General features: G+C 52.4%; 8 protein-coding genes across 8 annotated transcripts; 4 read left to right on the top strand and 4 right to left on the bottom strand.

The window, feature by feature from the left end:
- Window positions 1-138: 138 nt before the first annotated feature.
- ACHE_40278S (uncharacterized protein) lies at window positions 139-1,998 on the bottom strand (the record flags this gene model as incomplete). Its single annotated transcript, XM_043278459.1, has 1 exon — window positions 139-1,998. One exon carries the CDS (start codon window positions 1,996-1,998, stop codon window positions 139-141), a length of 1,860 nt encoding a protein of 619 aa, XP_043136236.1.
- Window positions 1,999-2,274: 276 nt separating this feature from the next.
- PDB1 (pyruvate dehydrogenase (acetyl-transferring) subunit E1 beta) lies at window positions 2,275-3,650 on the top strand (the record flags this gene model as incomplete). The annotated part of the gene is made up of 4 exons (XM_043278458.1): window positions 2,275-2,528; window positions 2,627-2,750; window positions 2,834-3,120; window positions 3,179-3,650. 4 exons carry the CDS (start codon window positions 2,275-2,277, stop codon window positions 3,648-3,650), a joined length of 1,137 nt encoding a protein of 378 aa, XP_043136235.1.
- Window positions 3,651-4,115: 465 nt separating this feature from the next.
- On the bottom strand, window positions 4,116-4,909 carry ACHE_40276S (putative C2H2 finger domain protein; the record flags this gene model as incomplete). Its single annotated transcript, XM_043278457.1, has 3 exons — window positions 4,116-4,685; window positions 4,744-4,770; window positions 4,901-4,909. 3 exons carry the CDS (start codon window positions 4,907-4,909, stop codon window positions 4,116-4,118), a joined length of 606 nt encoding a protein of 201 aa, XP_043136234.1.
- Window positions 4,910-5,299: 390 nt separating this feature from the next.
- ACHE_40275A (MCP1 family protein) lies at window positions 5,300-6,356 on the top strand (the record flags this gene model as incomplete). Its single annotated transcript, XM_043278456.1, has 2 exons — window positions 5,300-5,501; window positions 5,569-6,356. The coding sequence occupies 2 exons, from the start codon at window positions 5,300-5,302 to the stop codon at window positions 6,354-6,356; spliced, it is 990 nt and encodes a 329-aa protein (XP_043136233.1).
- A 2,210-nt stretch (window positions 6,357-8,566) lies between these two features.
- Window positions 8,567-10,846, top strand: TRM1 (tRNA (guanine26-N2)-dimethyltransferase; the record flags this gene model as incomplete). Its single annotated transcript, XM_043278455.1, has 1 exon — window positions 8,567-10,846. The coding sequence occupies one exon, from the start codon at window positions 8,567-8,569 to the stop codon at window positions 10,844-10,846; it is 2,280 nt and encodes a 759-aa protein (XP_043136232.1).
- A 390-nt stretch (window positions 10,847-11,236) lies between these two features.
- Window positions 11,237-16,879, bottom strand: FAS2 (trifunctional fatty acid synthase subunit FAS2; the record flags this gene model as incomplete). The annotated part of the gene is made up of 2 exons (XM_043278454.1): window positions 11,237-16,281; window positions 16,345-16,879. 2 exons carry the CDS (start codon window positions 16,877-16,879, stop codon window positions 11,237-11,239), a joined length of 5,580 nt encoding a protein of 1,859 aa, XP_043136231.1.
- Window positions 16,880-18,217: 1,338 nt separating this feature from the next.
- FAS1 (tetrafunctional fatty acid synthase subunit FAS1) lies at window positions 18,218-24,555 on the top strand (the record flags this gene model as incomplete). Its single annotated transcript, XM_043278452.1, has 2 exons — window positions 18,218-24,010; window positions 24,088-24,555. The coding sequence occupies 2 exons, from the start codon at window positions 18,218-18,220 to the stop codon at window positions 24,553-24,555; spliced, it is 6,261 nt and encodes a 2,086-aa protein (XP_043136230.1).
- Window positions 24,556-24,971: 416 nt separating this feature from the next.
- ACHE_40271S (transcription factor IIF subunit TFG1) lies at window positions 24,972-27,306 on the bottom strand (the record flags this gene model as incomplete). The annotated part of the gene is made up of 4 exons (XM_043278451.1): window positions 24,972-25,210; window positions 25,296-25,548; window positions 25,610-25,915; window positions 25,981-27,306. The coding sequence occupies 4 exons, from the start codon at window positions 27,304-27,306 to the stop codon at window positions 24,972-24,974; spliced, it is 2,124 nt and encodes a 707-aa protein (XP_043136229.1).
- Between the last annotated feature and the right edge of the window lie 205 nt (window positions 27,307-27,511).

Here is a 27,511-nt window from a genome sequence, read left to right as displayed (position 1 = left end):
TTCATTGTGCAAGCGCTAATAATGCTTTCCAACTTCATCTGTACCAAGTTTGTACCCTAATCGAGTAGGATCTACAGAAGAAAGATCGTAATCTAAGCCCTAACTATAGTAACGCCCGTAAAGTATGCCTATGCTGCCTTATGCTGTCGTATCGCATTTCCAGTTATCCTTCACCCAACCTAAAATGAGATTGGTCATGCTCATAGAAGGCATATACACATCGCTATTTCGCGGAACATCGATGTCAAGACTTGCAAACTTGGCCGCGAGAGTTATGTACCGTTCGATGAAATCGATATAAACCAAGTCTACAGTGTCTGGTGCCACAGATGAATTGGGCGACACCAATGCTTGAATGCAATTGGGGACGCGGTAGAAAGAGATAGGCGAGTGTATAGTGTCATCGCCGTCAGAGCCTCCGTCATCTTTGGTAGTGTATCCTGGAAGTGATTTAGGCTTGGAATGACTCTGGCTTGACCATGACAATAGAGTCTGTCCGACTTTAGAGGCAAAAGACGCACGGATGTCATCATCAGAAACCACTCTGTCATGGGGGTATGCGGACTGCTCTGGTGGTGCGAGAGCCCATCTAGGAAAATGGGCGGAGTGCTGCGATGCGCCCAGAATCTGGGTTTGCTTGTTTAGGACTTCAACAATCAACTGTGCCTTATCATAAGGTATGTCTTTCAAGTAACGGAACCCGCTTGTGAAGGGAGACAATATGTATAGGGAGTCTTGGGTAAAAGGGCCCTTGAATAAGTCAAACCGAATGGCCCCGGTGTTAACAATGGCAATGGCTGGCTTGCCGCTACGCCTGTCATCTTTCAAAGCATCGGGAAGTACTTCTTTCTCGAGCCAGGTATAGATGTTGTTCTCACCGGGATACTCGACGCTGGACATCCAGAGATTTCGGGGAGCGCAACCATACACTTGGTCTAGCCGTAGTGCGCTTCGCGATTCCTGGATGAGCTGAGAAGTGTTTTGACCATGTTCCGTAGGGAACGTCTGCTCATCAAGGCCTGTGTGATGATAGAACGAAAAGAGATTGTTATCAATGTATTTTCGGCTGAAGCGGGGAGTGCTGGTAGAAAGACCATCAATTGACGCGAAGCCAATGGTCTCCATAAACCGGCCACTTGCCAAGCCATAGGCCTTGTCATCATAGCGTGCATAATCGCGAATGTGATAGTGGCCACCAAAAAATTGGATGGGTACGTCCCATCGGACAGCCCGAATTGCTTTGAAGATGGCTTCTGCTTCTTTAGAATGAACGGGAACATGTCCTGCCACCAGAAAGAGATCGACATTCGTGTCCCGGATGGCTTCCTGAAACCATTCTTCCTCGACGGTATCTTCCACGCGCTGGACGATCGTGTTATTGTAGTTCATAGTGAAGTCGAACAGGAAGCCAAACGCAACAATGCGAATCCCCTGCTTTTCGGTAGTGAATTTCCTGTATCGAGGGGCAAACGGCACGGCATCTTTGGTGATAGGATGGATAATATCGACATTGGAGGCTAGGTAGTGGCCCCGGAAGTTATGCACGGTGGTGTAGAACTCGGCCTCGGACGTATATTGCTTGTACAGTTCGTGGTTTCCGATTGTGAGCACATCAATAGGTTGCTGGCGCAGAATCTCAGAAACATAGACACCCTTGGGATCTGATGAGTCCCAGAGACCGTTTCCTTCGACCCTGTCGCCTGTATCGATCACCAACAGATCCTGACCTTGCGCCTCTGCCTTTTCTCGCATCCGTGTAGTGAAGGAGACATAGTCACCCCAATCTGCGGAATAGAATGGTTCCTGCAAATGACCGGCCAGCCAACCATGAGTATCAGTTGTATGGAGGAAGTTCAGCTGACCCCATTCCAAATCACGCAGTTGAGCCGGGATGGGCTTTGGAGCAGAAGGTTGAGCAGCGAAAACATGTTGGGGGATAGAAGTAATCAGGGATAGCAGAGACAAGGTAAACACCACCATCATCACCGTCAGCACCATCAACAAACACTACTCCGTACACAGATAGGAGTAAACCGGACGGTTACGTAGACGGAAGCAGAAGCCGGTGAGGGTCCGGCTGAGTCAGCACAGGCCCAACAAGCGCCCTCACCAAAACTGACGGGCGAGAAAAAACAGAACGAGGAAGAATAATCCCGGAAGACAGTCTGCTTTTGACAGCTCGATCTCAAGTCTTTCCCTTCTTCTTTTGATCAGTTCCTTTCGTCCGAACCGCTCCTCCTTCCATCTTATCTATATCCTTCCCTAAGCCCGGCCATGGCTGCTCCCCGTCTCTTCCGTCCGGCAGCTCGCCTGCTCTCTTCGCGCCTTTCCTCGACTCCTCTCCGCCCTGCGTTCCAGAAGACCGCCTGCGCACCTTCGATCTTGCGCTCGCGGGGTTATGCTACGGAGACCGGTGGCACCAAAGAGGTCACTGTTCGTGATGCATTGAACGAAGCTCTCGCCGAAGAATTGGAAAGCAACCCCAAGACTTACATCCTGGGTGAGGAAGTTGCGCAGTACAATGGAGCGTATGTCATATTGTCCCCATTATTGCTTGGCACAATATATACTGGAGATATGGGATGTTATGGTACGCCTTTGACTGACATGTCTGGGGGGTTCATAGTTACAAAGTAACACGAGGTCTGCTGGACCGCTTCGGTCCTAAGCGGGTTATCGACACTCCCATCACGGAAGCTGGTTTCTGTGGTCTGGCAGTTGGTTCTGCTCTGGCCGGCCTGCACCCCATTGTACGTTTTGCATATGCGCCGATATATAACGTGGAATGTCTGAAGATAAGGAATTGCGACGGACTAATGAATCATTCGTACAGTGCGAGTTCATGACCTTCAACTTCGCCATGCAGGCCATTGACCAGATTATCAATTCTGCCGCAAAGACACATTACATGTCTGGTGGCATCCAGCCTTGCAACATCACCTTCCGTGGTCCCAACGGTTTCGCCGCCGGTGTTGCTGCCCAGCACTCGCAAGATTATTCTGCCTGGTACGGTAGCATTCCCGGTCTGAAAGTTGTTTCGCCTTGGAGCTCGGAGGATGCCAAGGGTCTCTTGAAGGCCGCTATCCGTGACCCTAACCCGGTCTGTGTACTGGAGAACGAGTATGTGGTGACATCCTGTGCATCGCTATCGGACCGTGTGGACTGACGATTTGTCTAGACTTATGTACGGTCAGGCCTTCCCGATGAGTGAGGCCGCCCAGAAGGACGACTTTGTTCTTCCCATTGGCAAGGCCAAGATCGAGCGTCCTGGAAAGGACGTTACCATTGTTTCCGTTTCCCGCTGCGTTGGCCAGTCGCTCAACGCTGCGGCTGAGCTGAAGCAGAAGTATGGTGTTGATGCTGAGGTTGTCAACCTCCGCTCCATCAAGCCCCTTGACGTGGAGACTGTTATCCAGTCCCTGAAGAAGACTGGCCGCCTCATGGTTGTTGAGTCTGGATTCCCCATGTTCGGTGTTTCTTCCGAAATCCTGGCCCTCGCTATGGAGTACGGCTTTGACTACTTGACCGCCCCGGCTCTCCGTGTCACCGGTGCTGAGGTCCCTACCCCCTACGCCGTTGGTCTTGAGAACATGAGTTTCCCTCAGGAGGACACCATCGTTGGCCAAGCCGCCAAGCTTCTGCGTCTGTAAATCAGGCGGGATTTTCATTCTTTTTTGAGATGTAACGTTGAACGAACTCCAGGGAGTCTTGTGGAAAATTCAGTAGTAAGATCATGTGATTAGTACCCTTCATTGTTTTGTTCTTTCTTTTCATTTAGCCCAACTTTGTTCATTTGTGTACCATTATCAGAGGATAAACAGTTTTTTTGTTTCTTGATCAAAGGAAATATGATGCATCCCCTTCGTTTTGTAGAGACTATAAAGTACCAAGACAAGATCGACACTCGAATTGCGCATTAATCTCGACTACGGAGATGACTTGCATTGCATGCCTGTGTTCCAACTAGCGTTACTATGAAGGCGTTATTGACCATGTCTAAGCATATGTTGATAGATAACCAAAAATTACTTCAAACCATAAACACCTTTCTCCGTACAACGCCATAACGTATCCACGTGTAGAATATCCTCTGGGGTATATGCAAGTTGTTTCCATCACAACATGGCAGAGTGAGCTCCTGCACATCCCGAGAAACAATCAGTTGGTTTGCGCGGGTTATAGTACCCTCCACCTGATCGATCATTCGAATACTCATCATCTATATCACTTTCCGTCTGGTCGTTCTGAGCTATCGTTTCTTTTGCCCGTTGAGCCGGGGCCTGTCCATCGGCTGGTTTTGCCGCAACCGGCTCCTCATCCTCATCGTCGTCCCCGAGGACGTTCTTCTTTATTGCAGGAGCGGGTGGCGCCTTCACGGTGCTGAAAGAGCTTTTGAACCCTCCCTTCTTGAACCCACCACCGCCGGTTGTGCCCCCGGTGGTTGTACTGGTGGCTTGGTTGGTGTTGATAACCCTTAATCCAGCTTCCGCATCTGCCTTTTTCTCCGCTCTCCGGGCCTTTTCTGCTGCATTGGGGTCTCGCGATAGTTGCTTGAGATCCTGCAGGCGCTTGCGGTGCTGATGGTCATAGGACGAGATGTGTGCTTCGTATTCCGGATGGCGTGAATAGGACTTGTTGCAAAGAGTACATGTGAAGGAGCTCAAGGCAGATCGCGCAGATTCGGTCTGTCCGGAGATTTTGTCAGTTGACTGAGCGACGAAAGGGCCTGAGAATTGTCCATACCTTGGGTGCTGGATTGCTAAAACCACGCTAAATAGAATGACGACGTAAGCCAGCCTATCAGTATTTAACGAGCCTTTTCAACTGGAGGACGGAAGACGGAAGACCAGAATAACCCAGGCGCATTTTGGGCACGTGTCGCTGATGGTAGAGGACATACAGGAGCCATTTTGAAGTATCGGATTGAGATTGGCGATGCAAACGAGTTTTTATTCTTCACACCGCGACAAATGGCCTGATACGACCACTTCGTGGAAGAAATCCTACTGGACAAGGAAGTGAAGCGGATGTTGAAGTGAAGCCCGACAGACGTCAGACCGGCCAATCACACCGCCGAGATAGAAATGACCATTGATCGTCGAACAAAACAGAAATATATGTACAGCACAACTTGTGCATACACAACGCCAGTGATGACTATGATGAGTTGATGAGATTATATGGAGTTCATGATTTCACCGGTTGATTTTTACTCTACCTTTTTTTTCTTTTTTCCGTGTTTCTACGAGCGCTGCATACTTATTATCTTTACGCTTTTCCCTGCGTCACGCGGGCCACTATGAAGCCAGACGATTTCGATACTCGGTCTGTCATCTCCATGCAGGAGTTGGAGCCTTCACCGGTGACAGATGAAGGTCCCGATCTGGAAAACGGCGATTTATTCCCCGAATCTGAAAAGGCTATACAATCACCGCAAGGAAATGGCAGCGGATTTTTCGGCCAGAAGCTCGGGCTGCGGGGACACAGCTGGGATTCATGGTGTACGGATATAAAATGAATCCCTAATAGCTGTTCCGGCTGGTGACTAACCATGGGTATGCTCTGCAGTATCTGCAATCCAGAAGTACTCGACATATCCGCCAACGCTGTTTACCGTGCTGCATTTCGCCAACACTTCCCTAATTCCGCTGGCAACTCGCTCTGTTGCAGACAGTGAGAGCTATCTGCTCCTCACGAGAGAGATCTACCAGTCGCCGTCATTCGAACATCTCGTCCTTACCGCTCCAATCCTCACGCACATTGCTTCGGGAATCGTGCTCCGGAATATTCGTGCATCTCGTCGGGCCCGGTTATATGGCGCGGAAACGCGGTCTCAAAGGTATTCGTTGAAGTTCTGGCCTCGCATGACGCTGCAGGCTCGCTTGGGTTATCTTCTGATTCCTCTCCTTGGTACTCATGTTTTGGTTAACCGCATCACACCGATTATGGTCGAAGGAGGAAGCTCGGGTGTTGGTCTGGGATACATCGCGCATGGTTTTGCTCGCAGTCCTGTCTTCTGGAACATATATTATGGGATCTTTGTTGCTGCGGGTGTGTGGCACATTGTTGGAGGCTGGTCTTCATGGATGGGATGGAGAGTTACCACTGTTCGGAGAGAACACCGCAGCAAGGGCTCCCTCGAAGGGCATTTGGGAGAGGCCGAAGTCATTGCGCAGCGGGATAGGAGACAGAGAAGGACAAGGTGGACGGTCTATGGCATGGCCGCTATCGGGACAGCTGTCTGGCTTGCTGGTGCCCTGGGGACCATTGGGCGCGCCGGAGCTGCTGGTGGTTGGCAAGCGAAGAGCTGGAACGAAGTTTACCGCCAGGTCCCTGTGATCGGTGATTGGCTTTGAGTCGAAATCCTGTAAATACAACGATAAAACAGTTACATAGTAAATCGAATAATGATAACGCCGTCATGTGAAGTTCTTCTCGCAAATAAAGACCGGACATGACTGGTATCAAAGGCTGAAAACCGACCACTGGGTGATGCGGCGTATATGCCCTTCGTCGTCTGGTACCTGGCATGCCCCATCACGTTTTCCTTGAGGGCATGCTGGACGAGTAGATCTTGGCCGCAAGCATAGCAAGAATTCCCTAGTATCGTGTATTGATGGATAGAAGCTCTCCAACCAACATATGCGCTCGTGCGGGCTAATCGAAGCCTATCACGTCGGAGCCTGCGGCTCTTCAACATATAGTTACTAGCTCCCTAATCTTGTATTAAGCCAGCTTCGTGTGATGCCGAAGGTTCCCGAGACCTTTTGCTCCATTTCAAGTTACTGGTTCGACACAATGGGATCGTTTGGAAAGTTAATCAAGCCTCGGGATAGTATTCCTGAATTGTATTGTTTTGCTCTTTTGTCACTCTCTCCATGAACCAGGGTATGGTTCAGTGCCAACACCATTAGACTCCGTCCCTGACGTTCGTATCTGGTCTTCCAACACAGACGGTGACAAGTACTCAGGCATGAGAGATTTGCTTGGAAAGAAGTATATCGCCCGAATTTGACCTAGACGGAGATTGAACGCACCCAATATGTCACGCAGAGCCTTGACCAAAATGGTCAAGATTGCAGAGCGATTGTGTAGACCTTGACATCATCAAATGTCCAGATGGTTGGCACGACGTTGGATGGGAAAAAGGCAGGCTGTGGAGTAAGTACGATTTTTGGTCAAGAGATTTTCGTCTCTTTCCTGATACTGGTCTCATTGGTATGACCGATTCTCTAGCAATCCGCTTGAAAAAGGGGTTATTCCCTGACGGATACAGCATGAGTAACTGCAAGGATGGCAAAACGAGTGTTTCCGGGAGCAAAGACGGATATCTATTTGGTACAAGTAAGCATCTGACTTGGAATTGTAAACGGGAAGGCAAGGCGGCTCACAAAATTGCTAGGTGAGTACTGCTGTCCAAGCGATACTCCCATTCATGATTGCACATGGAGAGGCAGCAGATTTAACTGCACGGACGCAATATGCACCCCTACCGAAGTTGCAATCAGGGTCGATCTACTGAGGTAACAGTGGATGGACTTGCTCATGTTTGTGTGCCCTCTATTCTCCTTTTTGACTCACATCTCACATGCTCAATAGGTGGCAGAAAGAAGACTGCGTGTTGCAAGGTCACCAAGGCTACCCCGCAGTCTCTCAAGTGTAAGAAAACCACATGCGGCATTGACCCGAGTCTTTGTGTAATTGCAGCAACGGGTAGCTACTAAAGCAGGATGTGTTGGATTATAGTCTTAAGAAACGGGGATCGAAGAAAACATCATGAAATAGCCTATATGGGGATATCTTACCAATCGAGCATTGAGACAGCTGATGGAATCAAGGCCTATCCAGGAAGCCACGAGTACATGCAATATCTCCAAATGGAATGCAGGGCTGGCATCGAGATGGTTCCGTATGAGCTCAGAGAGATGCGGACGTCCAGGTGTTGTGGCATTGGAACTCTCAAGAAACGGTGGCAATGCCCCAGACACGGCTCAAGTCAAGCATATTATATCTGTAAGAAGTCTCTTCCCCTAACAAGATCTGCACCGACTGAACGTGCCGTCTCCCCGATAGTTGGCGATTGTAGCTCGTCATACTGCATCGGCCAATTGGGGTAAACTATACTCAACGGGCCATTATCCGTATGAACAGCAAAATCGCTATAGGGAGAGCGGGAAACAATGACCGCATTGAAAATGGATTCTGGCAGAATGACTGGAACAATGCTCACGCGCTGCCAGCTGGTCTACCTAGTGTTAACCCAAGTTCCCCGGACATCCGCGAGCCATCGCAACGAATTTACGAGGCACCTGGTTCGGACACAAACCCTGCCCATTTTACGCTGCTGCAAGACGCTGTGAACAGAGCATTGCTACATAGTAGAAAACGTATGTATAGCGTGGTAAGCTCATCAGATGAAACAGTAACTTTAGCGTAGTCCTCAGTCAGAATATCATGTGGCCCGTGCGCCGCGATGTTTTTTTTTTTTGTTGCGATAAGAGCTGCTTAGCCAACAATCCAACTTTTCACATCCAAGCCAGTCTGCCCCGTTGATACGGGCTCATAAATGCGATCAATCCTGCGTGCACATTCTTTATATTTCCTTATCCTCCAATCTGCCTGCAAGTCGAAGCCTACTGGCGCCAGTCAGCTCGCCGTTCTTGGATTGTCACCGCGCGAAGAGTTGTTGAGGACTCCCCGCAATCGTATAAACATCGGATTGGTTAGGAGATTCCATACTTCATCACTGGTCATGGCAGCTGAACAGGCTCAGGCTGCCGACCAGTTGGTGCAGCATGAAAGCAAGGAATACAAGGCAGTGAAGGAAGGATTGGCATCTATCTTGACCCCGCCAACCCAGAGCAAGATACAGGCAAAGGATGACAGACCAGAAAGGCCAGACCATGAGGTTCAATCGGTCTTCTATAACCCGATTCAGCAGTTCAACCGGGACCTAAGTGTCCTCGCGATCAGGGCCTTTGGAGAACACGTGCTAGCATCGAAGAAACAGAAAGCAGAGAAGCGAAAGCAGAGAACGGCAGGGAATAAGAAAGGCACAAAGCGAAAGAGGGGGGAGGAGAACAGTCAGGAGGAGAAGCAAGAAGCAGAAGGTGTGCAGGAAATTAAAGTCGCCGAAAAGAATGAGCCAGTCGCGGAATCGCATCCAGAGCAGAACACTCCGCCATCCTTTACTATCCTCGACGCTTTGTCTGCCACCGGGTTGCGTGCTTTACGATATGCCTCGGAAATCCCGTTTTCCACCTGTGTTGTGGCCAACGATCTCTCACCCTCGGCGATTCAGTCGATGAAGAGAAACATCGAATATAATGGGCTTGGGAAGAAGATTCAGCCCAACATAGGCGATGCGCGTGCGTATATGTATAGTTGCCTCAGCCCTGGAAGTAGCAATGAGCATGGAAGCCACACGGGGAAGTTTGACGTGATTGATCTGGACCCTTACGGGACGGCTGCGCCGTTCCTGGATGCGGCAGTACAGGGTGTCAAGGATGGGGGTCTTCTCTGCGTGACTTGCACCGATGCTGGCGTCTGGGCTTCGAATGGGTACCCCGAGAAATCATTTGCATTGTATGGAGGCGTTCCAATCAAGGGGGGGCATTCGCACGAAGGCGGACTGCGTCTCATTCTACACGCACTCGCGACGGCTGCTTCGAAATACGGACTCGCCATCGAACCGCTCCTTTCTCTATCGATTGACTTCTACGCGCGCGTTTTTGTCCGCGTACACCGGTCTCCACATGAAGTTAAGTTCACATCAGGTAACATGATGCTGGTTTATAACTGCGACGCAGGTTGTGGAGCATGGTCTACACAACCCCTATCAGCGACGAAACAAAGATTGGACAAGAAAGGAAACCCGTTCTACCATTTCGGATTTGCCCAAGGGCCCACCGCAGGTCCGCACTGCTCCCACTGTGGGATCAAGACGCATTTGGCAGGGCCAATGTGGGCTGGGCCGCTTCATAACCCCCATTATATCCAGAAGATTTTGGACATGCTCCCTGGGGCAGACAAGGAGATATACCAGACCACGGATCGAATTGAAGGCATGTTGACCACAGCACTTGAGGAAGACCTGGATCTTGCCTCTTCTTCTACTACCACTACGGAGCATCCCGATGCCGCTAAAAGAGAGAATCGCAACGAGTCAGCTGAGCCGTCAGCTATCATCCCGCGCCTCGATCCCGCAGCTCGGGAACCGTATCCTTTCTATATGAACATCAGCTACTTGTCAAAGGTGCTGCGCACATCGACGATGCCCGTCGACTCGTTCCGCGGGGCTCTTCGTCATCTCGGCTACCGCACCACACGTAGTCATGCAAAGCCCAATACCATCCGCACAGACGCTCCCTGGGAAGTGATCTGGGAGGTCATGAGGGAATGGGTTCGGCAAAAGTCCCCCGTCAAGGAGAGCTCTCTCAGCTCGGGCTCTCCGGGGGCAGCCATCATGGCGAAAAGCCGGGAAAATCTCCGCAAGCTCGGTGAGCAGGACCAGCTGCTGTCCTCGCTCAAGAGCGAGATCCTGTCCGCCGTGGAAAGTGGCAAGGACGTGAGTGATCTGGTGACTAAGGTCGAAGCGGCTTTGTACCGGTCTGGGTCCAGACAGGCGCTAGGTCAAGCTATTGAGGGCCAGGCTGCACCAGCCGTTGTTCAGAAGCCAGCAACGACTTCTTTCACTGCCACACCGCATCCCAGCACCTTGGAGGTCGTATTCGACGAGGCTTTGGGCAGGGAGGCGTCTGCAGCCAACACGAAGAAACGGCTCGTTCGCTATCAGGTGAACCCTCGAGCAAATTGGGGTCCTCTTAGCCGAGCCAGTGCAAGCTAAGGAAATGAGCTTTGCGTTTGATAATCAAGATGAATAGAGGAATATGTAATTATACGAGACATATGGAAGTGCATGTATGTATTTCTGAATATATTTTACCTATGGAAAATAATGTGATATAGTACGACGTAAACGAACACGGCTGTCACGCGACTGCCCAGGTGATTTGGATAGTCAAGATAAGTCTCATTTAGTGAGGTCGAGGATCAATCATGAAGTCTATTGCAAAATTTCATTAAGAAAAAAAATTAATGTAACAAATCATGATATAGAAACAGGCTCTAATACAGACATAAAATCACACCCATGACACAAAGAATCAGAAAGCTCATTTACTCATCTATAGATCATGCACATAAGCCCTATCCACATTTTTCTCCGTTAACATAATTAGAACTGGGAAACTGCAACCGCAACGGCCTGAGAGTCACTGTGGCTAATGCTGACATTGACACTCTTCACGCCGGCTTGGCTGGCAGCGTTGGCCGCAGCACCGTTCAAGTTGACTACTGGTGCCCCGTTCGTGTCATTTACGATCTCAATGTCCTTCAAGGGAGCACCAGCACCCCTGCTGGAGACACCGAGAGACTTGAAGACGGCCTCCTTGGCGCTCCACCGTCCTGCAAACGAGGCCTGTGGCGATGCGGCCTTGCGACAGTACTCCTGCTCACTGGCCGTGAAGTTGCGCTCAATGAAAGTCTCGTTGTCGATGTTCACGGCTTCAACGCTCTCCACATCGACTCCGATCTTCGAGTTCTCGGCGGCATTGGCCTTGGCGAGGGACTCAACCACCTGACGAGTGCTCTCAGCTCCCTTATCCTCAGTCTTGGGAGGGACGGCAGGAAATTTGAGCTCAGAGGTCTTCTTGTCGGCCGTCACGCGATAATCGGGGTTGAGGAAGACCTGGCTCTGAATGTCATCCTCGTAAGGAGCCTTGTTCTTGGCGACGAAGATGCTGTTGTTGATCAGGCCGTTGTGGAAGTAACGGTAAGCCTTCTTCTGTCTGGATTCAACCTTGGTCTTGTAGGTCTGGAACTGGGCCTGATCAAGGGTGGCGTAGAGATACTTGGGATGGATGCCAATGACCTGAGCGCCCTTTTGACCGAATCCGAAGGAGGTGACGGAGAAGGCCTTGATACCATCCGTTTGGATGCTACGGCTGGGGTAGACGATGTAGTCGAACTTCTCCAGCGCCTTGTCAACGTTATCGGCGTTGCGGTTTCCGGGAACAAGACCGGTGTCCAGGACCTGCAAGCAGCCGTTGAACATCCAAGCACCAGCAGCACCCTTCGGGTGACCCGTGAGGTACTTCTGGAAAATACCCATGAGGGCGTTGCCTTTCTTGCGGCCGAGGTGCTTCATCTGCTGGCAAATGACGTCGGACTCGTTCTTGTCATTGGCAACGGTCGAAGTACCGTGGAAGGACGCGACACCAACGTCGTCGATGGTGAGACCCCAAGTGGCCAGGGCACCACGCAGAGGAGCAATGCGAGAATCTTGCTTCCAGAAGTTGTTGCCCAGGCTGAACTGTGCATCCTTCTCCTGGCGAACAGCTTCCCGTTCGACGTGGCGAGCGCGTTCTTGCATGTATTCGGTCGTATCGAACTCGGAGTCCTGGGCCTTCATGGCATCCACCTCTTCCTGCAGGTAGAGCAGCTCCGACTCCTGCCACTCCTTGATTTGCTTCCGGCGCAGGTCGACCTGTCTGCGACGGTATTTCATGTCTAGGAGCGGAGATGGGAACTTGCCAGGGTTCTCACGGGCAGTAGTGAGGACACCTTGACCGGGGGCGGGAACGGAACGTCCAATCTTGTCGGTGGCCGTCGTGGTCAAGGCCAGAACACCGTAGATGGGGACACCCATGTCCAAGGCCAGCTGGCCGCTCATGAGGAGTTGCATACCGCAACCCTGGGATTCCATGAAACCGGCACGGGTGGTGGTAGTGGGACGCGACATCTCCTGCGGGGTACGGCCGTGAGCGAACTCGTCTTCGGCGTTACTAGTCGCCTTCATGTTGGCGAATTCGTAAGAGCCTTCCTCCTGGAAGTCGTCAAAACCACCGACGAAGCAGACACGGGCCTTGCCTTCGACGATGGTCTCGTAACCGATGTCAACGGACTCGACGGCCGTGGCACAAGCACCGACGGGGGTCTTAATGGGACCGGTCGACGACAGAAGCAACATGTTAACCCAGGCGCTCATCGTGTTGATGAACGACTCCTGGAGAATGTCCTTCTGCAGCGGCTTGTCCAGGTAGCGGTCCTTGTACATGCCGCGCAAGGCATGAGTACCACCAATACCGGAACCAATGCAGTTGCCAACCTCCGACAAGTGGACATACTTGTAGAACTCGTACGGGTCGGTGACACCGGCCGACAGCATCGCCTCGGCTGTGCAGACTAGAACGAACAGGGTGACGGGGTCAACCTGCTCGATGATATCGTCGGGGATACCGTACCGCTTAGCGTCCCAGCCAGTGGGGATCTGGCCAGCCACAAGACGGTCAAACTGCAGCGCCTTGGGGATGAGGAGCGTAGCGCCCTTCCTGAGACGCACTGTGTATTCGCCGGATTCGAGCTCGAAAATCTCCACCTTGTCACCATGTTCGCGCTTGAACTCCTCTGCGGTCTCCTTGGACGCCTCGAAGGGGTCGAGGTCGTGCTCGATGACAATCTCCTGGAGCAACTGCTTCTGTTTGGGGTCATATCCCTTGAACAGCTCGGGCTCGATGAGACGGATACCCGAATGCTCGAGAATGTGCTTTTCGTACTTGGCCTTTACGTCCTTGTCGTCGACGGGGTCGCCGGTCTTGGCGTCAACCCATCCAGCATACGCTTGACCCTTGATCGGGCCATTGTGGTGCCGAATGAGACCCATGATCCATGCCATCTCCACGCAGCCCTCGAGGGAGAACTTGCCGTGAGCCTCCATCTCCCACCGGGTGCGGGAGTTACCCCATGGTCCGACTTCAGAGAAACCGGTGACGACAACGACCTTGTCCAGATTGACCATGCCCTTGAGGTTCTCGTTGAGGGGCTTGACATCCTTCTCCCAGTCGGGGAGGTTGGGGAATTGGAATTTGATGTTGGCACGAGGCTCAGCAACGACCTTCTTGTAGAGCACCGCGCTGTCCTCGCCGTTGACGATCTTGTTCTCGATGGCGGTCTCCTTGATGACGGCCTGGCGGACATCACTGGTCTCCATGATGTCAGTACGGAGCTTGGTCATGAGGGCCTTCAGATCGGGGATGAATTGCAGGCCACCGTTGAGGTCAGCCCACACTGGGTCGATCTGGCAGAGGTTGACGACGGCGGGGGCCATGAGACCAAGCAAGTTGAAAGCCATCTCTTGCTGGGAAAAGGTGCGGACACCAAGCTTCTCGACACCTTCAGCAACCATGTTGTTACCGCTCATCAGGCCAGTGCCACGGGTCCAGCCAATGACAGCACCGCAGATAGTGAGGTAGTTGCTCCAGTTCTCCGAGTGCCAGCGATTGAACAGGGTCTCCAGACCCAGTTTGGATTCGGAGTAAAGACCATCGTTTCCGAACGTGCCGTGGTTGGGGGACAAGGGAAGAATGACCTGAGCGGGCCGCGTCTCGAAACCACGGGTCTGCTTCTGGGCCTTGACGCTACCCAAGAGGCGCAGAACGTTTGTCAACATGATGCGGTGGGCAAGTTCGGACTTGGAGTCGAGGGAGTCGATCTCACGACCGTTCTCAGGGATGGCGGCGAAGGGAATGACAAAGTCCAGGTCCCATCCAAGGCCCTTCTTGGTATCGTAGACGTATTCAATCAGGGCTTCGATATCTTGCTTGCTGCCCTGGTTGAAGGGGACGACCACGAGCTGCGAGCCACGGGCACCGTAGCGAGCGTACATGCCCTGGTAGTACTCGGTGACCTCGCGGGAGTAGCGGCTGGTGGTGACGATGACCTTGGCACCACCGCTGATCAAACCCTGGAGGACCTCTGCACCGATGGATCCGGCACCGGCACCGGTCATGAGGACATTCTTGCCCTCGAAGGACAGGCCGGCTCGGGCAGCAGACTCGAGGACGTCGAGGTAGACACCAGTGAGCTTCTTGTTGTAGTCCCAGCCGTGCTCCGACTTCTTCTTGAGGTGCAGGAAGGGAATGGTTTCGACCTTGCCAGCGCGCGGGGGCTTGATACCGTTGCGGCCCTTCTTCGTCCCGCTGCTGCCATTCTCCTGGGGCATGATCTGGTGTTCGTTCATGTTGAGGGCGCGCAGGACATCCTTATAAAGAGCGTTGAATTGAAGCTCGGTGGCCTTGGACATGCGATGCTGCTTCTTGATCAGCTTGTAGACGCTCCGCAGGTCATTCTGAACCTTGGCGCGGTTGCTGTACTCTGAGATGGGACCAGCCTCGGCCATCTGCTTAACATAGTGCTCTAGTTTGCGAGCACTGGCGCGGGGGACCTCTTGGTACCCAATGTTCCCGCGTGCGTCGATGGTGGTCTGGGGCGCGGTGGGGATGGCGACATCCTTGTAGACGGGAGACACGCCAAGAACCTCCTTGCAGTTCTCGATGAGCTGCTGACCAAGCTCCTTGGCGAGGTGGTAGGTCTCGCCGCGGTCCGTGGGGCAGTTGTCGATATGGTACTGCATAAAGTCGAGGAGGAGCGGGTTAGAACGGTTCATGATGCGAATGCACTGACTGACGATCTCGCGGTCGACGACCTGGAGGCGCCCGAAGATGATGTCGTAGTACATGCTCAAGGCATCCTGACGAGCCCAGTTCCAGGACGAATCGTACACACGGGCCTTGAGCGGGTCGAAGGATGGCTCGATTCCCGATGCGTAGAAGTCGCCGTGCTCCGTCTGCCACAAGTCCAACTGCGCCTGGAGCGTTTTCTGGGTCTCCTGGGAGGTGATGAAAGCCTTGTCACCAGACCGGAGGTCCATTTTCAGATACCGGGCGATGATCTCGAGCTGTTGCTTGAAGAGGGCACGCTGGTCCTTGGTCAAGGCATCAATAGCTGCAGGATCCATGAGCATGCCACCGCTGCTAGCTCCGCTGTCACCACCGGCGGCCGGGGTGGACAGATTGATGCCGGCGTTGGCCGCATACTTGTTGGCGGTATCATCAAGATAAGCCTTGGCATCTGCCTCGGAACCCAGGCGCGACGGAGGCTCCATGGTGAGAGCCAGCAGGAGAACACTGTCCTGGCGGCCGGAACCCAGTCCCCACCTGGTCTCCAAGTACTTGCGAACGGCAGTGATATTGAAACCACCAGGCATCTTGGAGGAAACCAAGCGGGCGATAAGGGAAGACGACTGCTTACCCAATTGCCCGTTGAAGGTAGCCTGCATCGCGGCACCCAACTCATCCAGCGGGGTGTCTTCTGGCTTCTCTGGTGTGGAACCAAATTCCTTGCCCAAATCTCCGAGAATTTCATTTTGCAGAGTAGATTTGCCTAGAAGTCACAAAATCAGTATATATCCATATATAGAAATATTCATGGGAAGAGAAGACATACCTCCCACGAGGTCTTTAATAGCTTTGGTCAGAGGCACATCGGCCAGAGACTTCTTCAATTTCTGAGCAACCAAGGATCTAAGCACATCAACTGCAGTGACAGGGGCATCTTCGACAGCGGCAGCAGGTCCAGCAGGGGCAGCAGCAGGGGCAGCAGCAGGGGCAGCAGCAGGGGCAGCAGCAGCAGCCGGTGCAGAAGCGGCGGGGGTCGAGGCAGCACCCGATTCGGGAGCAGCTTCGGGTTCCTCCTCAATAGGGTCGACATCATAATAGATTTCCTTTGCATCCTTGTTGTAGCAAAGAATTTGACGTTGTACGGAAGTGGCAGCATCGTAGGCTTCATATTTGGAGGCTAGTGTACGTCTGGCCATTCCACCCAAGGTGTCTGCGGGACCAATTTCGACGATACGTTCGGTGCGTTGCTCAGCGAGGACGACATCTTGAGTTTCAATCCACCTGACGGGCGAGGCAAACTGATAAGCGAGCAACTCGACCAGCAGAGTATGCGAGAGCTCTTGCTCAACTTCGGGGCGCATATTTAGGGAAGGGTATCACGGAAGAGGATGAGATGAAAGGATAATTCGAGGTGGGGGAGAGAGAGGTGAATATGTACAAGTCAGAAAGTCCAGTTGTCCGCTAGCCGGGGGAGAAGAGGATAAAAAAAATTAGATATAGACAGTTAAACGATATAAAGAAGGAGTCCTAGACAAGCAATTAGTATGACAGAGAGAAATAGTAGGTATATAGAGACATACCCCCAGATAATGCTAGCAATGGAGAAAGAGGGAGAGGGAGATGGAAGACTAGTGGAGGAGAGAGAGAGAGAGGAGTGTATGGAAAAGACCGTATGGAAAACCCGGCTCGGCCGCAATTCGGCGACAGTCAATACACTACAGAGTACTAGTAGTATCTGGCTTTTGGTGAGTGTTGGGGGGTTGACAACAACAGGTGGACCAGAGAAAAAAAATGTCACAGTGTATGGATCTGTATTGATCTGTATTGATCTGTGTTTGTATGTGATATTATTGGCCAATGGCTTGGATTAATAACAGGTGGATATGCATTGATACACATACTACAAATGTTCAGTATGGTACAGTATGTTTCTCAGGGCAGTACCCCTGTAGTACCATGCTCTACTCTGTACCTTCTAGAGTATTATCCAGTGATAGAATGAATTATTATGTACAGAGTATATCATGTCCCTGTGGAACTCGGGATGCCGGTATGGTATTGTAATACCGCCAAAGATGGAACGCCCCACCAGGTCCAGCCCAACCGTTTGGACCTTTGGGGGGCTATTCCCAATTAGGAGGGGCGTGGTCAACCAGATTTTTTTATCCTGTTGTATGTACGGAGGATACATAGCAGTAAGAGTACTCCGTAGTACACGGAAATATACAGAATAATACTCCGTATTGGAGATTGAATTGACAGAGCCGTTGAATTGACTGTGCACCTAGTACGGAGTACTACTACAGGCATAATTGCGCTGGTACTGGCGATCAACAACTGGCTGCGGTCCCCGCCATATCCATCCATAACTTTTTTTCCATAGTCTTCCTCGCTCGCTCCCTCTCCTCTCTCCCACTCCTCCACCTCAAATCCTCTCCTCCTCTTCCTCCTATTCTTCTCTTCTCTTCATTGTAATATTCTTTCTTTTTATGATCATTTATTCTTCTATTTGATTCCCTCTTGTGTCATTTTGCATTGCATCCGTTGATCATTGCCGGAGTGCTTGAGGTGAGCCTCACTTGAAATTGAGTATACTTGGTTGGAATAAGACTAACAATTCAAAGATCCAGAAGATTATCATCTATTATTGTTAAACGAATAGACACGACACTACCACCACCACCACCACCATCATCATCATGTACGGAACAGCCCCCCAGACGGGCATTAATACACCCCGGTCCTCTCAGTCTTTGCGTCCTCTCATCTTGAGCCATGGCTCGCTTGAATTCTCTTTCCTTGTCCCGACCTCTATTCACTTTCACGCCTCTCAGTTAAAAGACTCCTTTACGGCTTCGTTACCGGAACCCACAGATGAGTTGGCCCAGGACGATGAGCCTTCGTCTGTTGCCGAGTTGGTCGCTCGCTATATAGGCCACGTCGCCCACGAGGTTGAGGAGGGCGAGGATGATGCCCAAGGGACATACCTGGAGGTTCTGAAGTTGGGTCTCAACGAGTTCGAGCGGGCTTTCATGCGTGGTAATGATGTTCACGCTGTTGCTGCCGCTCTGCCCGGCATCTCTGCAAAGCGTGTCGCTGTTGTTCAGGCCTACTATGCCGGCAGAGCTGCTGCCGGCCGTCCCACCAAGCCCTACGACTCGGCCCTCTTCCGTGCGGCCTCGGAGGAAAAAGCTAGCATCTACTCCGTCTTTGGTGGCCAGGGTAACATCGAAGAGTACTTTGATGAATTGCGGGAGATTTACATCACCTACCCCTCGTTTGTGGAAGAATTGATCAATCCCGCCGCCGAACTGTTGCAGTCGCTCTCTCGCGAACCGGAGGCCAGCAAGCTGTACCCCAAGGGTCTGGACATCATGCGATGGCTCCAGGACCGCGACTCCCAACCCGACACCGATTACCTGGTCGCCGCGCCCGTCAGCTTGCCGTTGATCGGTCTGGTTCAATTGGCTCACTACATGGTCACCTGCAAGGTCTTGGGCCGCGAGCCCGGCGAGGTGCTCGAACGTTTCAGCGGTACTACCGGTCATTCCCAAGGTGTCATCACTGCCGCTGCCATCGCCTCGGCCACCTCCTGGGATTCTTTCCACAAGGCTTCCCGCGATGCCTTGACCATGCTCTTCTGGATCGGTCTCCGCAGCCAGCAGGCCTACCCCCGCACCTCCATCGCGCCCTCTGTGCTGCAGGACTCGATCGAGAACGGCGAGGGCAATCCGACTCCAATGCTGTCCATCCGTGATCTCCCCAAGTCCGCGGTTCAGGAACACATCGATGCTACCAACCAGCATTTGCCCGCTGACCGTCACATCTCCATCTCCCTGGTCAACAGCGCTCGGAACTTTGTCGTCACCGGTCCCCCACTTTCGCTCTATGGTCTGAATCTGCGTCTTCGCAAGGTCAAGGCTCCCACTGGCTTGGACCAGAACCGGGTTCCCTTCACCCAGCGCAAGGTCCGCTTCGTCAACCGCTTCCTTCCCATCACCGCCCCCTTCCACAGCCAGTACTTGTCCTCGGCCTACGACCGCATCCTGGAAGATCTGAATGCTGCCGCTATTCAAATCCCCGGCAAATCCCTCGCTATTCCCGTCTACGGCACCCGCACCGGTGAGGACCTCCGGAACTCTGGCGCCGACAACGACGTCGTTCCGGCCTTGGTTCGCATGATCACTCACGATCCCGTCGATTGGGAACAGGCCACTGTCTTCCCCAATGCCACACATATTGTCGACTTTGGTCCTGGTGGCATCTCAGGCCTGGGCGTTCTTACCAACCGCAACAAGGACGGAACAGGCGTGCGGGTCATCCTGGCCGGCGCCATCGATGGTACCAATGGCGAGGTCGGCTACAAGCCCGAGTTGTTTGACCGGGATGAGCATGCCGTCCAGTACGCTATTGACTGGGTTAAGGAATTTGGCCCCCGTCTGGTCAAGAACGCTGCCGGCCAGACTTTTGTCGACACCAAGATGAGCCGCTTGCTGGGCATTCCTCCCATCATGGTGGCCGGTATGACTCCCACAACGGTGCCTTGGGACTTTGTGGCGGCCACCATGAAGGCTGGTTATCACATCGAACTGGCTGGTGGTGGCTACTACAACGCCCAGTCCATGACTGCCGCCATCTCCAAGATTGAGAAGGAAATCCCGCCGGGACGGGGTATCACTGTTAACCTGATCTACGTGAACCCCCGTGCCATGGCCTGGCAGATACCCTTGATCGGGCGGTTACGCGCGGACGGCGTGCCCATCGAAGGTCTCACCATCGGCGCCGGTGTGCCCTCCATCGAGGTTGCCAACGAGTACATCGAAACGCTGGGCATCAAGCATATCGCCTTCAAGCCTGGCTCCGTCGACGCCATTCAGCAGGTCATCAACATCGCCAAGGCTAACCCTAAGTTCCCCATCATTATGCAGTGGACCGGTGGCCGTGGTGGAGGTCACCACTCGTTTGAAGATTTCCACCAGCCCATCCTGCAAATGTACACCCGCATCCGGAGATGTGAGAACATTGTCTTGGTTGCGGGCAGTGGTTTCGGTGGCTCGGAGGACACCTACCCTTACTTGTCTGGAACCTGGTCGTCGCGTTTCGGCTACCCGCCCATGCCGTTTGACGGCTGTCTGTTTGGAAGCCGCATGATGACCGCCAAGGAAGCGCACACCTCCAAGAATGCGAAGAAGGCGATTGCCGACGCCCCCGGTCTCGACGACCAGGACTGGGAGAAGACCTACAAGGGCCCGGCCGGTGGCGTGGTCACTGTCCTGTCCGAAATGGGCGAGCCGATTCACAAGCTGGCCACCCGCGGTGTCTTGTTCTGGCACGAGATGGATCAGAAGATCTTCAAGCTCGACAAGGCGAAACGCGTGCCGGAGCTGAAGAAGCAGCGGAACTACATCATCAAGAAGTTGAACGACGACTTCCAGAAGGTCTGGTTTGGCCGCAATGCCGCCGGCCAGGCCGTCGACCTTGAGGACATGACCTACGCCGAGGTTGTGCACCGGATGGTGGACCTGATGTATGTTAAGCACGAGTCCCGCTGGATCGACCACTCTCTCAAGCGGTTGACAGGCGACTTCATTCGCCGGGTGGAAGAACGCTTCACCTCGGCCGATGGCAAGCCGTCGTTGCTTCAGAGCTACTCGGAACTCGACACTCCCTACCCGGCTGTGGACAACATCCTGGCCGCATACCCCGAGGCGGCGACGCAGCTCATCAACGCCCAGGATGTGCACCACTTTCTGCTGCTCTGCCAGCGTCGCGGTCAGAAACCGGTGCCCTTTGTGCCTTCGTTGGATGAGAATTTTGAGTACTGGTTCAAGAAGGACTCACTGTGGCAGAGTGAAGATCTGGAAGCCGTCGTCGACCAGGACGTCGGCAGAACGTGTATCTTACAAGGCCCGATGGCAGCCCGTTTTTCCACTGTCGTCGACGAACCGGTCCAGGACCTTTTGAATGGTATCCACCAGGGCCACATTGCGGGCTTGGTCAAGGATGTATACGGCGGTGATGAGGCCCAGGTCCCCATCATCGAGTACCTGGGCGGGCAGCTTCACGACTCGGACGAACCAGACGCTGACGGCCTCACAATTTCTGAGGATGCGGGCAAGATCACGTATCGGTTGTCCTCGGCCCCCACGGCCAACCTGCCGGAGCTTGACCATTGGCTGCGTCTCCTGGCAGGCGACTCGTACTCTTGGCGCCACGCCCTTTTCCAGGCGGATGTGTTTGTTCAAGGCCACCGTTTCCAGACGAACCCCATGAAGCGGATCGCTGCTCCCACTCCTGGGATGTACGTTGAGATCACCAGTCCCACCGATCTGTCCCAGACGACCATCAGTGTACAGGAGCCCAGCCAGTCGGGCAAGCTCGTCACTACGGTGGAGGCGAAGATGAACGAGCAGAAACAGATCAGCTTGACCTTGCTCGAGCCACGGACGGCTGAGAACGGCGTGGTGCCTCTTACCTTCCTCTTCACCTACCACCCGGAGGCCGGCTATGCCCCCATCCGTGAGGTCATGGGTGACCGCAACGACCGCATCAAGGAATTCTACTACCGCGTTTGGTTCGGCAACAAAGACGTTCCGTTCGACACCCCCATCACGGCGACATTCTCTGGTGGCCGTACAACTATCACCTCTCAGGCCGTTGCCGACTTTGTCCATGCCGTCGGCAACACTGGTGAAGCATTCGTCGACCGTCCGGGCAAGGAAGTCTTTGCTCCGATGGACTTTGCCATCGTCGCAGGATGGCAGGCCATCACGAAGCCCATCTTCCCTCGCACCATTGACGGAGATCTGCTGAAACTGGTCCATCTGTCGAACGGCTTCAAGATGGTGCCTGGCGCGCAGCCTCTGAAGGTCGGTGATGTTCTGGACACTACTGCTCAGATCAACGCCGTCATCAACCAAGACTCTGGAAAGATGGTGGAGGTTTGCGGCACCATCATGCGGGACAGCCAGCCGATCATGCATGTCACCAGTCAGTTCCTGTACCGCGGGGCGTATCTGGACTTCGAAAACACCTTCCAGCGCAAGGATGAGGTGCCGATGCAAGTTCATCTGAACACTAGTCGGGATGTCGCCATCCTCCGCTCCAAGGAATGGTTCCGTCTGGACGAGCCGGACGTTGAACTCCTCGGCCAGACCTTGACCTTCCGTCTGCAGAGTCTAATCCGGTTCAAGAACAAGTCTGTCTTCAGCCACGTCCAAACAATCGGTCAGGTCCTTCTGGAGCTTCCGACCAAGGAAGTCATTCAGGTGGCTTCCGTGGATTACGAGGCTGGAGATTCCCACGGAAACCCCGTCATTGACTATCTCGAGCGAAACGGCACGTCTATCGAGCAGCCCGTCTACTTTGAGAACCCTATCCCTCTGAGCGGAAAGACCCCTCTTGTTCTGCGCGCCCCGGCCTCGAACGAAACCTACGCGCGAGTTTCTGGGGATTACAATCCTATCCACGTCTCGCGTGTCTTTGCCAGCTACGCCAACCTGCCCGGTACGATCACGCATGGCATGTACTCCAGTGCTGCTGTCCGTAGCTTCGTGGAAACCTGGGCCGCAGAGAACAACATCGGCCGTGTTCGCGGTTTTCATGTCTCACTGGTCGGCATGGTTCTTCCCAACGATGTGCTCACCGTCAAGCTGCAGCACGTCGGTATGATTGCGGGTCGCAAGATCATTAAGGTCGAGACGAGCAACAAAGAGACCGAGGACAAGGTTCTCCTGGGTGAAGCTGAGGTCGAACAACCTGCCACCTCGTACGTATTCACTGGCCAGGGTTCGCAGGAGCAGGGAATGGGTATGGAGCTGTACAACAACAGTCCGGTTGCCAGAGAAGTCTGGGACCGCGCGGATCGCCATTTCCTGGAGAACTACGGTCTTTCCATTATTGACATTGTCAAGAATAACCCCAAGGAGTTGACTGTCTACTTTGGCGGTCCCCGTGGTAAGGCCATTCGTCAGAACTACATGGCGATGACCTTCGAGTCCGTGAACGCAGATGGCTCCATCAAGTCCGAGAAGATCTTCAAGGGGATTGACGAGAACACCGCCTCTTACACGTACCGTTCGCCTGCTGGTCTCCTCTCGGCCACTCAGTTCACGCAACCTGCTTTGACGCTGATGGAAAAGGCAAGTTTTGAAGACATGCGCTCTAAGGGTCTCGTCCAGAGGGACAGCAGCTTTGCTGGTCACTCGCTTGGTGAATACTCTGCGCTTGCTGCCCTTGCTGATGTTATGCCCATTGAGAGCTTGGTTTCCGTGGTGTTCTACCGTGGTTTGACAATGCAGGTGGCTGTCGAGCGTGACGAGCAGGGCCGCTCTAACTACTCGATGTGCGCTGTCAACCCTAGCCGTATCTCCAAGACCTTCACCGAGCAAGCGTTGCAGTACGTGGTCGGAAACATCTCGGAGCAGACTGGTTGGCTTCTGGAAATTGTCAACTACAACGTTGCTAACATGCAGTATGTCGCTGCCGGTGATGTAAGTTTTTCTTTTTTCTTTTTTTTTTACCTCTTAAATCTCCTTCCATGGCAAGTTTCGCTAATGATTAATCTTAGCTCCGTGCGCTCGACTGCCTTACCAACGTTCTCAACTACCTGAAGGCTCAGAACATTGACATCCCAGCTCTTATGCAGAGCATGTCTTTGGAGGATGTCAAGGCTCACTTGGTGAAGATCATCCAAGAATGCCAGAAGCAGACCGAATCCAAGCCCAGGCCGGTTGCACTTGAGCGTGGATTTGCTACAATTCCCCTTCGGGGAATTGACGTGCCCTTCCACAGCACCTTCTTGCGTTCTGGTGTCAAGCCCTTCCGGTCCTTCCTTCTCAAGAAGATCAACAAGACCACAATCGATCCCAGCAAGTTGATCGGAAAGTACATCCCCAATGTCACTGCTCGTCCGTTTGAAATCACCAAAGAGTACTTCGAGGATGTTTACCGTCTCACCAACTCCCCCAGGATCGCTCATATCTTGGCGAACTGGGAGAAGTATGAACAGGATACCGAGGGTAACACAACTGCTTAGAGACCATGCCCAAATACCCTAATTTAGTTTCTGTACTGTGTTTCTAAAAAAGAATAGCGCTGCTGGTTCTATATGTTGATATGTTCTTCATATTGCTGTTTTGTTCAAAATCCTGTTAGACTTTAACGGTTATAGATAATGAATCATGTTTGTCTGATTAATGTAATGAGGCTGGTCATGCCTTGAATCGATCACCAATTGATCTTTTAGAATAATCTTTAATTCTTCCAAATATTCTAGGTAACTTATAACACTGGTCAATGACCAGTTGCTACTGTATATATTATATTGTCAACATGTTCTTGACATTTTCTAGCAGATGCTAATCACAAATCCTTATTCTGGCCCGTTGCATTCAAACTGGGTTCCAGGTGCTTGTTGCAATTTACTGTGTATAGGAACTTTCCGGTCCAGTTTTAATTGTCTCTCAGACTCCCAGGCCGCAACAGCCTATCTTCTTTGCCGTAGACACTCACGTCTTTGACAATAGCAATGAATCTCCGATGATTTTCCTTGGATTCACCGATCCGAGGACGGAAAATCTTTAGCAGGTCACTGCTAAGAATACCGGACGCGGGGATGGCAGCATGGATTTCTACCGGTGTCGGGAAGCCTTGATTGCCAGAAGGGACTGGAGTAGATACTCGAGTTTGGCCTGTGTCGATATAATGTCAGTACAAAATTTCCTTAAAGCTGGCGCCGTAAAGAAAGGAAATAGGAATGGGGAAAGGAAAACTTGCCTCTCATCGGCACTCCTCCCTCGGGGCTACTAGCACGACTGCCCGTGAAACCTCGACTTCCTATAGCCGTTGGACTGGCTGCTCTGGACCCTTGGGGTGTACCGGTCTGAGAAGCGGCTGTAGGGGGATTAAGTTTTAACTTCTTCGCCTTCCCACTCTCGCTCATTTCTCCTCCAGAAGCTGCGCCCCCATCAACATCGCTGATAGATCCTGCACCACCGCCAGGTACATTTCTTACGCGTTTCTTTCCAGCCTGTGAGGGTAAGGTCAATGGTCTTCCCCAGCATATTGGGTATGGTTCAGTGAGAACTTACCGGTGCGGAAGATGGTGCGGCGGGAGAAAGTGGGCGAGAACCCGGTTGCGGTGTAGGTTGTTTGGTCGAAGGGTGTTTACTCTTCGTGTTCTTGCGAGATGTATCCGTGCCACTTGCATCCGAAGCATTAGGGGATCCCAATCGTTTCCGAGGTTGCGTGGCTGTTCCTTTCTTCAAGGGGTTCGTATGTTTAGGGCGGCCTGAGGGCGTGCTACCGCCCTTGGTCGATGATTCCTTCTTGTTTCTTTCCTCTTCAGCTTTCCGTTCTTCTTCCTTTGCCCGCTCTTCCTCACTTTCATCAGAGCTCTAGTAGAGTGAGGTCATAGCGTCAGTGAAAAATTGTCTGCAATGGCGATAAAAAGAAAACATACCTCATCGTCGGAGTATGGGTTCACATCGGAACCACTACTATAATCATAATTCTTCTCCCTCTTTTTGAGCGCTTTCCGAACGCCTTTTCCTTGCACACGTCTAGCCTCTTTTTCCTTCCTCTCCCTACGCTCCTCCTCTTCGTAGTCCCTCTCATCTTTGAGATCGAAGACGTTGGCCTTCAACTGATCCTGCTTGATCCGCTTCTCGGCTGTCTTTGCCTCCTCGTCTTCATTAAAGAGATCATCATGCTCTTCGTCGTCCGCAAACCTATCCTCCTCAAAATCCATTTCATCTGCTTCCAGGCCTTCCCCACCACCTGGAGTGCTCTGCTTTCCGGCGTAAACTTTACGCTGTTTTGCAAAGCTTTCCAGTTCTTTCTTTTCTGCCTGTTCTTGTTGCTTTTCCATGAACCATCGCGGATCCTTGATTTTCTTCGCCATAAACTTCTCGGCCTCCTCGATCGTTAACGCCTTGAATTGGTTTTTGACATTAAACTTGTACCATTTCTCCACTGGAATCATTCTCATCTTTCCTGTGTTCTCAAGTACGAATATCGCGTGTGTCTCTGACAGAGCGGCCTCGTAGTTCCCTACCCAGGTGTTCTTGTTATCAAAGTCCTCCAGATGCCAGGGCAAAGCTTCCTCGTATTTGATCCGCGTTCTGGCAATTTCTTCGGGTGTCATCTCTGCCTTGTAAACCTGCTGGGTCTTCTGTTTCGGTATATTCGCCCGCTTCGGTGCTGATCCGGCAGATGGGGCAATCTGGGCAAGGTTCTCGGCGCGTTCCTTCTCGCGAGCAGCTTTTTTGGCCTCCAACTCTTCACGTTCTGCTTCGTCCATTTGTTGAGAGTCTAGAAACTTCTCGGAGTTTTGAGACTTCTCTTCGTTCGTTGCATGGGTTTTGGCACGAGGATCCCGACGCTGAAGTCGTACGGGACGAGTGAACTGCGATTCATCTCGAGGATCTATGTTTTTCTTCGAAGCAAACCTCGCGACATGGTGTTTCAAACCTTCGCGCAACGCTCGCTTTGTTGTCACTAATGGATAGTCCACATACGTTTCAGATAGTAAAGGACCACTGAAGCCGTTCGTTGACAAGTCGTCTCTCGCAGGAACTGAAGCGATTGGCTGGGCAGCGGGCCGGGGTGGCAACGATTTGGAAGCTGTTGCATGTACCGATGGCGTAGGAGCAGCTGGTCTTGACGCAGGTTTTTTCTTCGGTCGCACTAACGGGTCGGCCATCTTTGGACGCCGTATCTTCATCGGACGAGCTCCATTTGGACCTGTTGGAAGCCGATTGTCCGACTGATTTGTAGGCGCAGACATAGTATATAAGTTGTTTCGCTATGATATAGGGGAGTTGGAAAGATATCAGAGACTGGAAATAGAGTTCATTATCAACAGAAGATATTCGATCAGGAAACTGGCGCGACAATGTAAAAGAAAAAGAAAAAGAAGGCGACTCCTTAGATATGGTTTTTATGTCAAGTTGAGAGATGAGAGAGGTTGCGCATCCCAATAACTATTCCGC

Source organism: Aspergillus chevalieri, chromosome 4 (assembly GCF_016861735.1).
Source record: "Aspergillus chevalieri M1 DNA, chromosome 4, nearly complete sequence".
Lineage (NCBI taxonomy): Eukaryota > Fungi > Ascomycota > Eurotiomycetes > Eurotiales > Aspergillaceae > Aspergillus > Aspergillus chevalieri.
The sequence above is the reverse complement of the archived record's forward strand: the minus strand, read 5'-3'. Positions and strand labels throughout refer to the sequence as shown.